This window comes from Trachypithecus francoisi, unplaced genomic scaffold, assembly GCF_009764315.1.
Source record: "Trachypithecus francoisi isolate TF-2019V2 unplaced genomic scaffold, Tfra_2.0 Lachesis_group11, whole genome shotgun sequence".
NCBI classification, from domain to species: domain Eukaryota; kingdom Metazoa; phylum Chordata; class Mammalia; order Primates; family Cercopithecidae; genus Trachypithecus; species Trachypithecus francoisi.
Window position 1 is genome coordinate 33,536,601 of NW_022681456.1, and position 12,159 is coordinate 33,548,759.

Sequence of the window (12,159 nt, forward strand, 5' to 3'; positions counted from 1 at the left end):
ATTGTGGCTTTGATTTACATTTCCCTGATAATTAGTGATGTTGAGCACCTTTTCGTATACCTTGGGTCATTTATGTGCCTTTTTTTGAAGAAATGTCTATTTGGGTCCTTAGCCCATTTTAAAATTAGGTTATTTGTGTTTTTGCTATTGAGTTATGTGAATTCCTTATGTATTTTGTGTATTAACCGCTTACCAGATCTATGATTTGCAAATATTTTCTCCCATTCCTTAAGTTATCTTTTTAGTCTGTTGATTGTTTCATTGGCAGTGCAGAAGCTTTTTAGTTTGATCCAATCCTGTGTGTTCATTTTTGCTTTTGTTCATATCCAAGAAATCATTGTCCAAACCAATATCAAGTTTTTTCCCTGTGTTTTCTTCTAGGAGTTTCATATTTTCAGGTCTTAATGTTCCAGTCTTTATCCAATTTGTGTTGATTTTTACATAGGGGATGAGATAAGGGTCATATTTCATTCTTTTGCATGTGGACATCCACTTTCCCAACACTATTTATTGAAGAGACTATCTTTTCCGCATTTTGTATTCTTGGAACCCTTGTGAAGAGCTACAGTAATCAAAACAGTATGGTACAGGCATGAAAACAGACATATACACCAATAAAACAGAATAGAGTCCAGAAATAAATCCATGCATCTATAGTCAGCTGATCTTAAATATGTTTTTAAGTCAGAATAAAAATATTAAAATCGGGATTGTAATTGCTGGAAATTTTTTTCAGAATAAGTTACAAGTATAAGGTACCTTTCTGAGACTGTTTAGAAATGTGCATATTTTCATGTAATCTACAAAATCTTCATGTTTGATAGATGATGTGTATTATTTATACTACTTATCTGTTTCTTTTGTGTTTTTGCTTTATATCATATACCATAATTCTTAATGTACTGATTACCTATATTATTATTTGTTTAAATAACTTGTACTATTTCTGTTTATTGAACCTAGGAAGAAGGTTTTCAGCACCATTTCAAATTTGCTAATGAATTCTGTTAGTGAAGTAAAATACCAATGAAAGATTATGGAAATTAAATCCTATAATAAATGAAGCTTTGGGAATTGTAATTCTAGATGCTTTTATGTACTATGTATACATAACCTTACAATAATTATATTTTGAAAAAGAATAAAAATAGGCAAAATTATAATCTCTTTTGTCCATTAATGTTGTTGTACTAATTATGGTTGAGTACCTCATTTTCAGCAGAATAGTGTCTGACTGCTTAATCTTGTTGTATTTTGAGTTCTATCACCATAGCAGTCATATTTTTATTGCTTAACAGTAAGTTTTAACAACAACCTTTCTTGAAACTTCTGAAAAACTTATTCTCATAGGTGAAACCGTCACTGGAGAATTATCAAAACTCTTGGATGAAATAAAACTCTGTCAAGAAAAGGATTATTCATTTGAAGACTTGTGCCACACAATATCGGACCACTACTTAGACAATTTGAGCAAGATTTCAGAGGAAGAACTTGGGAAAAATGGAAGCCAGAGTGTAGTAAGTAAGGCGGGGGGAAATGAAGACAATGTGTCTGCCTTTTCCAGTTCAGTATGTACACCTAAGAGGCATGGGATGTGGCGCATTATCAGATTCCACCACTGTAAGATGTCAGTTTCCTTATTCCACTTTTCCTGACGTTCTTTGGGGTTTTACTCTCAGTGCATGTGTAGGGGAAGGAGTGCTTTGACAGATCACTTGACGATCTCTCTACTGTTAGACTCTTTCTTAAACACATGGATTTTTAGTAGTGTTGTTGTTGTTGTTGTTGCTGTTGTAGTATTCCTTAGTTTTACTGGGCATAATGATGTTGGTTCCCAAAAAAAGACAAAAACCTTCCTTTTGACTATCTTCCCTATTTTCTCTGTGAACTCAGTCTAACAGAGCAGAGCCACACGTATGGTTTCCTCACTTCCTCCTTAAGTAATAGTAGGAGAGAAATATGGAAAGTTCAGTCTGCATATTTTTATAATATGCAAATCCCAAGAGGTTTCTCTTCAATAAGCTCAGAATCTTAAGCATGAGTTAGTTCCTGTGACAACCCCTTATGATAGTGTTCTTTGAAAATATTGTCATATAAAATATTAAAGGTTATATGAGGCAGAAAAGCAGATGATATAGTTGAGTAAGAGTGAGTATTTCTATTTTTTAGGAATAAGAGTTTACAAAGAGGAAAGAAGGGAGATAAGATTAGAAGGATAGATCGAGGTCAGGCCATGGGTGATTCTTGCTCATTTGAATTTTTATATGAACACAATAGCAAGAAAAACTAAGAGAATAAATCAGTTTAATATTAAGATTTGTAAACCTACTTTTTGTCCTGTACAGGAAGGATTTATAGTATATGCTGGTATTAAAGGAAATACATTATTCTGATAAGAAATCTTTTGTCACTTTTAGAACTTAATTTGTTACAGATATGTCATACTTTATTCAAAAGCCAGTAATAGAGTGAACTGTGTTAAGTATGTCATATTATTTGTGAAAACTAAAAAAACTTGCTAAGTATAGTGACTGTCCGTTACGAGAACATTTACTTAATTTAGTTACTTAAAGTAAGCTGTGACACTGTTTCCTGGGATAGCCCTTGCTAATCTAGTTCCATGGCTAGTCCTACCTCCTAGGCCTGCTTTTTTTGTTTCATTTTGTTTTTGTGCTTTACTTTTTCTTGCAAAAACATCCTATTATTGGCACCAATAAAAATTCTTTATGAATAACTATGAACAGCTGTATATGTACTGAGGTTTTACATGCCTGTAGGTTTTACCAAATGAAATTTTCATATTAATGAAATATTTATAATAGTAACTTTAATGTTGGGACAAAATCCTCTGTTAAAATATCTGAAACAGGTGTATGCTATCTCTAGATTACCAATCAGTTACATTTTAATATTTCCTTGAAAGTTAGTTAGAACTTAAAACTTATTTGTCCTATATAAACAATACATAGTATTTACTTTTTTAGATCCATCCACAAATATTTATCTAAACTGGTAGCTTCTGGCCTTCCACTTGTAAAACCACAGATATTCTGAAAGCCCTAATTTTTTAGACCAGGATCTTCAAACTTTTTTTGTTGTACATACCATTAGTAAACAAATTTTGAGCAAATATCCCTGATTATTTCACATATATATATATAGCGAGAGAGAGAGAGAGACTACATTTCTAGTAATATTTGATGTAAATTATGAGACATACACAACAAAAGAAATTCAAATTGAGGAAGGTAGAGAATAAGTGTAAAACAGAAGCTCTAATTATTTTTCGTTTACTCAATGAATATCTTGTATGTCCTGGGATCTGTATGTGCTGCTTGAAGACCATGATTCAAGCTTCTGTCTTTCAGGAAGTGATGGCAAAGACTTTTGACTTTGAGAGAGTGACAATAGTTTGGGGAAAAGATGTCCAAGTTTTTCTGTAAGCCAAAGACTATATTGTGATAGTGGCAAGAAAGAAATTAATACTCATAAATTGAGCATTAAGGTTTTGAAATCTGAGTTCATACTTTTCTAACACCACTCCTCGTTCCTGTGACAAACCTTCACAATGGTGTTCTTTGAAAATATTTCCCTATAAAATGTTAAAGATTATGTGGAGGCAGAAAAGCAGATGGTATATATGAGTAAAAGCAGATAATTCTGTTTATTTGGAAGAATAGAGTTTACAAAGGGGAAAGATGAAAGATAAGATTAGAAGTCTAGTTTGAGGTTAGGTGGTGGATGATTTTGAATGTCAGGCTAAGAATTTTGGTATTTATTTTTTTAAGAAATGAGAAAAATCTAAAGGATTTTGGGCAGATAAAAGACATAATTGGAACTGACCTTTCAGAAGATGAATCTGATAGAGACCTGTTAATGAATGTTTAAAAAGTAATCAAATTACTTTGACCCTTTTCTGTAGCCTGTGTTTTATTTGAATTCATTCCATGTTTTGTTGATTATTTGTTTCTATTCATCAAAAAAGTTTTTTTTTTTTTCCCAGAATATCGCTTCAATTATACTCTCACATGATGCAAAAAGTTTAGTCAAGTATAGGTCACCTAATACAGATGGTTCTTATCATGTTTTGAGTTGTGGGGTTTATAATAGACATGGTTCTTGACTTCAAGTGGTTCAAAACACCTATCCTATGACTTCAGTCATAATGTGCAGACTATAACTGAAGACTAATATATAAAACACTGAATAAATAAGAACTGACACTCGGTTTTTGCTATTTGCTACTCTAATGCTTTACATGATTTAAGTCACTTACTAACTAATTCTTACAATATGGATTTAGAAAATGACTTAGCTGCCAAGTGGCAGAGTGAGGATTCAAACTCTGAGCCAATGTTTGTAATTCTCAGCCACATTTAAAATAGTATGCTACCTTGTGGCCAAAGGAATTTTTAAAAGGGAGATATCAGTGAATACTTACAGATATTCATTAAAGTCTTTGTGGAGGTAGGGAGAGACTAAGCTGTGTTTTGGTGAAAGGGGAGCTGTGTTTTTCACTTTTGTTGGAACAAATGATTGAGAAAGGATTCCAGCCTGAAGAAACAATATATGCAAAAGCACAGAGGTAAGAATTAGTGCATAATTTGAGAATGATTTACGATGAGAGTTTGTTTTGGAAAGTAGTAGGAAATAAAGTTGGATAAGTAATGATAATACTTCAATTTATGGAACACTTGTATTAACTGATTTAACCCTCACAATAACCCTGTGAAAAGGATAGTATTATTTCTATGACTTTCCCAGTTTCACGCAGTAATTATAGAGCCAAGAACACAGACATTCTGGGGCTTGCCACTCAACTCTACTGTCAGAGAACAAAGGCAGCTAAGTAGATTGGGAGGCTAGTCAGAAGTTTAAAATTGATGCTGAGAATAAACTCTTGAGTAGGAGAGTTCTCCTGAAAGTGACATTTTTGGAAAATAAAAGTGGTAGTTGTATGTTGGTTGATCGGGGAGAGGCTCAAACAATGGTTCTCAGCCACAGTTGTACATTAGATTTACCTAGAGAGGCTCTAAAAGAATGAATACCGATGCCCTCAGATACCAGTCCAGACCAACTAAATCAAAATAATTTTGGGTAGCTCTGAGCATTATTCTTGGAAAAGCTTCTCAGATTATTCTAACATGCATATGATTGGTCTAGGGAGCCAAAAATCAGCCAAGATCTTACTGAGGTAATTCATGTCTGAGATGCTGAGTCAGAACTGAGGTCTTGATAACACCACAAAACAATTTTTTCAGATAGAACAAATCTCGTAGATCTTAATATCCAGTCTACTGCTCCAATTCCCCAGTGTAAGAGCTTCTAAAAGTCTCTTGAATTAGGGAGTATTTATGCTATAACAAATTAGCATAGATTGGGTGGCTTGAAAAAGACCCAGCATTTATTTCTCACAGTTCTGGAGTCTGAGAAGCCCAAGATCAAGGTATCCAGCAGAGCTGGCAGCTGGTGAGGGTCTGCTTCCTGGTTTGCAGAGGGCTGTCTTCTGGTTGTATCTTCATGTGGCAAAGAACAGAGGGGGGAAAAGCAGGTTCTCCTGATGTGTTTTTTTTTCTTTTCTTTTCTTTTCTTTTTTTTCGAGATGGAGTCTTGCTCTGTCGCCAGACTGGAGTGCAGCAGCACGATCTTGGCTCACTGCACTCTGCCTCCTGGGTTCAAGCGGTTCCCCAGCCTCAGCCTCCCAAGTAGCTGGGACTACAGGCACATGCCACCATGCCCGGCTAATTTTTTGTATTTTAGCAGACAAGGGGTTTCACCATGGTGGCCAGGATGGTCTCGGTCTCCTGACCTCATGATCCGCCTGCCTTGGACTTTCAAAGTGCTGGAATTACAGGCATGAGCCACTGTGCCTGGCCCTGCTGATGTTTTTTATATGGACACTAGCACATCATAAGGGGTTATCATCTGATGACCTCCCAACACCCTCTCCCTAATACTATCACATTGGGGGTTAGAATTTCAACATATGAACTTGGAGGGGACACCGACGTGAGGTCCATAGCAAGGAGGCTTTCAGTTTATCGTTAAGGAAAATCCAAACTGCATTCAAACCACAGTCCTCAATTATAACATTTCTATATTATATTGGAATATTAAATGTGGAAAACATTTCTGTATGTCTGTTATTTATATTACTGGTTAAATGATGAGCATTTGGGTTCAGTTAAAATTTAATTTCATAGGATATGAAACATCCAACTTGCTTATTGTAATATGACAAGTAATTCCAAAAGTTATTTAGGAGAAATAAAAATATAAGGAAATATGTTTTGTAGCATCCATATTATTAATTAATGTATTTTACATATTAATGATGTGACTTGAGCTTTGGAAGTATTTTACCTATATTCTTAGTTCAGTTTAACTTTTGTTGTCTCTTTTCTTCCAATAGAGGGCACTCCGATTCAGTAATTTCAAATACAAAACCAGCCATCTTATGTAAGAACTTTTATTTTTGAATCGGAGATTTTTGTTTCTACTAAAATATTAGCTCTAATGTGGTAGTGTGAACATTTTTACTAATATAAGTTAAAAATTAAATTATTATTATGATTGAATGCATTCACTTGAAGGTTTTGCATGTAATATAAAGGCTAGCTCAAGTTAAAATTACATTTTGTCTTGCATACATTTTAATTCAAAAGTCAGTCTGTTTTATATACTCTTATAATATGCATCTGAAACCATTTTCTAAGTTGAATTAGGACATTATATAATCTGGAATGTAAATTTTGAAGAAATATAAATATCCTAACATTCTTTACCAACCCATGAAATTTAGGTTTTCGAAATATGTAAAATAATCTGAAAAAATTTTCTGTTCTCTTTATGTTTTCCCAAGCCTTATATTAATGTTTTTTCCTCCATGTGTATGAACAATCTATACAGTTTTACATGTGAACACAGCATGCCATAGAGAAATTTGATGATAAAGATCATTAGAGCAGATTTCAGAATCCAGGTACCAAGAAAACTTTTTTTTTTTTAAACATTTGTAATAGAACATTACCTCATCAGCCTGTGTCTTTAAGAAGTAAATAAGGAGCTTAAGGGATGAAATGTGTTACATATTTTTTTTTCTCCTGAGGGAGAACATAGACACAAACAGCATCTAAAGCTTTTGGTTTGAAAGGGGGTGCATTGGCAGGTTTTGTGCAATTTCGTTCAGCCACTATGCCTCTTTTCTGTTATTTTCTTTTCTTTTCCAATGCAAAATATTAAATTACATGTCAGCCTTATGAAGTGTGAGATATTTTATATTAGTATTTTAAGGTTTCAAGATTTACCTTGAAGGATTTTCAGTTTATTTATTTATTTATTTATTTTTATGCTGAACTATCCTTGAGAATACTCTCTGGGCGGGAGGTCCCTACTTTTGGAAAATATATTTAATTTAGTTCTAAAATTCATCAAGTTTTAAAATTCATTAGAGTCAGATTAGATTGCCTAAAAACCAAATGGTATTTCTGAAACAAAGTTTATCTTCAAACACATTCTAACCCAGTTTCTAGAGCTTATTATCAGGAATGCATCAATTTCAGAATTTGGAGAGACCTTTGCAGCTATCTTACCCAATTTCCATCAGATGTAGAGAAACTTGGGAGGCTAATTTTTTTAAATGTAAATAGAGGCTTCTTATTATAGGAACATAACTGATTCTTTAACATATATAACTTTTTATAGTGGTGCTAAATCTTAAGCAGTGATATACAATGTTCAGAAGAACATTCTAACCTGAACAATTTATATCTTATGTAGTTGAACAGACCTTTTAGATGTGGTGACTCAAGGTGACTCATCCAGGGTTTGAATTCTCCTAACAGATTTTGCAAGAATTGGCGAATGTAGAACTAGGATCCTGTTGACCTGCGTTTATATTTTGAAAACAATACCGTTAACCACACATATGTACTGTATGTACATTAATGGAAAAATCCAGAATCAGAAGGGTAAGATTTTTGTCCCTACCCTCACCTCAGGAAGAATTTTTTGTATCCTTAGGAAATCTAGGAAGTCCTTGAGAAAATGGCTAGTAGAATAAAAGAGTCATTTTTCTGAACTTCTAGCATACTTGCTTTTTACCATTCACGATACATCTCTTTCTGCCTTGCCTTGTAGGTGTATATGTTTTACATTACTTCTTATATACTCCTTGACAGTAGGTTCATTATTAGATTGATCTCTGTAGTCACATCCTGCCTAACACGGTGCCTTGAATGTAGTGGTCTCTCAGTGAAAGTTCATTGACTGAATAAATGCATAAAAAGGCAAAGACTGCATATAAAAGTGCATATGTTCTTGCAAATTAACCATTATCATTGCAAAATGCATTTAATTATTTGGAGATGAATTACAGAGACCAAAGTAGAGGTTTTTCCCAGCAATCATGGTAGGAATCTCAACTGTGTTTTTAGGAAGATAACTTAGTCTAGCAGTTAAGAGCATGAGATTGTGAGTCCTACAGATTTGGGTTTACAACTCTGTTCTGCGACTTACTAGCAGGGTGACCTTTGGAAGTTACTTGATTTTCTTTATCGGTTAAAAAAATTTTACTCTGGCTTTCTATCAGCCATAGAAAAGAGCTATTTTGTTCTCTTTTGTGTTGCTGAAGAGATCTTGAGTTTTATGTTTCGCAGACTTTGTCCAATTTTGTACAGGCTTTCTAAATAGTCACAAAATGTCAATGTAGAGGGGATTTCTCTACTGAAAAGTGAAATATTTTGTTCTTGGATTGGTCTGAGTCAATATTTTACTTGGAAAAAACCATATCAATTCTAATCAGCTTTGTAAAAGTTAGGGAGGAATAGCAAATATGACAGATAATTGAACTTATATGAAAAATTATCTCAATAGGCTGAAATCTTGGCTCCAGGTAAAAACCTAAAATTCAGTGGGAGTTATTATAAAATCTTATATTTAGACTCCTTAAAAATCAATGGTATAAATACAAGATGGGGGAGATTTAATGTCAGGGAGTAGTTCACACAAAAGTTTTAGGGTATATAAATGACTACAACTGCTACGTGAACCAGCAGTGAGATGTAGCTACTAAAAAAATCAGTCAACAGTGACCAAACTATGATATCTGAAAATAATTGTAACACCAGAAGCTAACATTTACTGAGTACTAAATTTTCACTACGTGTTAGGCATTGTGTAAACATGTTAAAAATCATTTTCTCCTTTATTCCTGACAACAATCCCATGAGGTAGGTTTTATTATCCTCAATGTGGGAATCAGGAGTAAAGTAAGTTGCCCAAAAGGTAAATCTGGGGGATCTGAATGTAGGTCCAATGTCTTACAAGTAGATCATTCTGTCTTTCATCACTATTTTCCAGATTGACCATCTCTTACCTTTTCATCATTCTTGCCAGTTTGTGGGTTCAGACCATCATTTCCTTTCACCTGAGTTATTTCAAGAGCCTCCTACCCTGTCCACCCACTTGTAGTCTCTTCTCTTCATCTGCTTGTATTTACTCTGAGCAGTGCTGCCAAGTCAGTATGCCTTAAGTGCCATTCTGGTCACGTCACTTTCCTACTCAAAACTAGTCCTGGTCCTCACTGCAAATGTGAAATAGAAACTTCTAACTCAGGCATTCAAGACCCTTCATTTCTAGCTTCATCTTATTTTTCCAGCTTTATTTGCTAGTAATGTCTTAGATAAATATATTTTAGTAAAATGGATTATTCTTGGCCGGGCACAGTGGCTCATGTCTGTAATCTCAGCACTTTGGGAGGCTGAGACTGAAGGATCACTTGAGGTCAGGAGTTAGAGACCAGCCTGCCTAACATGGTGAAACCCCGTCTTTACTAAAAGTACAAAAACTAGCCGGGCCTGGTGGTGTGCGCCTGTCATCCCAGCTACTCGGGAGGCTGAGGCCGGATAATTGCTTGAACCCAGGAGGTGGAGGTTGCAGTGAGCCAAGGTGGCGCCACTACACTCCAGCCTGGATGACAAGAGTGAAGCTCTGTCTCTAAATAAATAAATAAAATGGATTACTCTCAAACATGTCTGTCTTTGTTATTGTCCATGTTCATGTTTTGTCTATATATATTTTCCTTACCATCTCTACTTATTGAAAACTATCCCTCACAAAACCTGTTTTGATCCTTCTATTTAGATGTATTTGCATCATTATGCTGCTTTGTATTAATTATGCATGAATCATCTTTTTTGGCTTTGCCTATAAGCTCCTTGAAAACAGCAAAAATATTAATCTCTGCGTAGTTCCTCACTCACATGCTTAGCAAACATTTATTGAATTGGTAGAACAGGTCATGGGCATAAAAACATCTGTTTGATACCTGTATTTTGGTGTTGACATATGAGAAAAATTCTAACATGGAATATTTATGATCTGCGAAAAACTTCCCCTGTTGGTTGATTTTCCCTTATGTTTTAAGTAGAAACTTTTATATTTCACAATGTATTTTTACATAACACTACAGAAAATATGTACTATTCTTTGGGAATATAATCCAGTAATGTTTGTTATACATAATTTTTGAATACATTTAGAAGAGATTTAATTTATTCATTTTTTTTCTTTTTTTTTTATTATACTTTAAGTTCTAGGGTACATGTGCATAACGTGCAGGTTTGTTACATATGTATATTTGTGCCATGTTGGTGTGCTGCACCCATCAACTCGTCAGCACCCATCAATTCATCATTTATATCATGTATAACTCCCCAATGCAATCCATCCCTCCTCCCCCCTCCCCATGATAGGCCCCAGTGTGTGATGTTCCCCTTCCCGAGTTCAAGTGATCTCATTGTTCAGTTCCCACCTATGAGTGAGAACATGCGGTGTTTGGTTTTCTCTTCTTGTGATAGTTTGCTAAGACTGATGGTTTCCAGCTGCATCCATGTCCCTACAAAGGACGCAAACTCATCCTTTTTTATGGCTGCATAGTATTCCATGGTGTATATGTGCCACATTTTCTATAAAGTACTATATCATGTTTATAAACAGACACCATAAAGTTTTTGGAAAAAATATTAAATGAAAAAAACATATAAATCCTGCCTCAACCAAATAAGTCACGATTGTGATAAAATAAATCACCAAAAAAAAAACCTGATTAATATACCTCAAAAAGTATCAAGAACATGAATAGTCATAATATGAAAAATAGTAGTATGATCCAATTTCAAGTTATCAGTGTAAGACTATATATCACAGGAAATATTTTAATAACATATAGACATCTAAATTGAAATTTTCTTTGTTGACATACTCTGATATTTATTGCTGTATCAGTAGCCTACATTGTTGTATGTAATTATTTTTTCTCTAATTGAAAAATTCTGTTCTTCTTCTTATTTTTTTTTATTATACTTTAAGTTCTAGGGTACATGTGCATAACGTGCAGGTTTGTTACATATGTATACTTGTGCCATGTTGGTGTGCTGCACCCATCAACTCGTCAGCACCCATCAATTCGTCATTTATATCAGGTATAACTCCCAATGCAATCCCTCCACCCTCCCCATGATAGGCCCCGTGTGTGATGTTCCCCTTCCCGAGTCCAAGTGATCTCATTGTTCAGTTCCCACCTATGAGTGAGAACATGCGGTGTTTGGTTTTCTGTTCTTGTGATAGTTTGCTAAGAATGATGCTTTCCAGCTGCATCCATGTCCCTACAAAGGACACAAACTCATCCTTTTTTATGGCTGCATAATATTCCATGGTGTATATGTGCCACATTTTCTTAATCCAGTCTGTCACAGATGGACATTTGGTTGATTCCAAGTCTTTGCTATTGTGAATAGTGCCGCAATAAACATACGTGCATGTGTCTTTATAGCAGCATGATTTATAATCCTTTGGGTATATACCCAGTAGTGGGATGGCTGGTCATATGGTACATCTAGTTCTAGATCCTTGAGGAATCGCCACACTGTTTTCCATAATGGTTGAACTAGTTTACAATCCCACCAACAGTGTAAAAGTGTTCCTATTTGTCCACATCCTCTCCAGCACCTGTTGTTTCCTGACTTTTTGATGATTGCCATTCTAACTGGTGTGAGATGGTATCTCATTGTGGTTTTGATTTGCATTTCTCTGATGGCCAGTGATGATGAGCATTTTATCATGTGTCTGTTGGCTGTATGGATGTCTTCTTTTGAGAAA

At 34.7% G+C, this 12,159-nt stretch overlaps 1 protein-coding gene across 10 annotated transcripts in view; it reads left to right on the forward strand.

Annotated features, from left to right (window-relative positions):
* Nucleotides 1-12,159, forward strand: part of ANKS1B (ankyrin repeat and sterile alpha motif domain containing 1B) — a 1,305,582-nt gene that overhangs the window by 239,894 nt on the left and 1,053,529 nt on the right. For all 10 annotated transcript variants that reach the window (XR_004439654.1, XM_033220935.1, XM_033220933.1 and 7 more), the window contains exon 8: nucleotides 1,351-1,517. Coding sequence is in view for 9 of the 10 variants with exons in the window: in XM_033220935.1 (XP_033076826.1) it covers nucleotides 1,351-1,517 (167 nt within the window). In the remaining variant the exon portion in view is untranslated. The remainder of the gene's footprint in view (nucleotides 1-1,350; nucleotides 1,518-12,159) is intronic.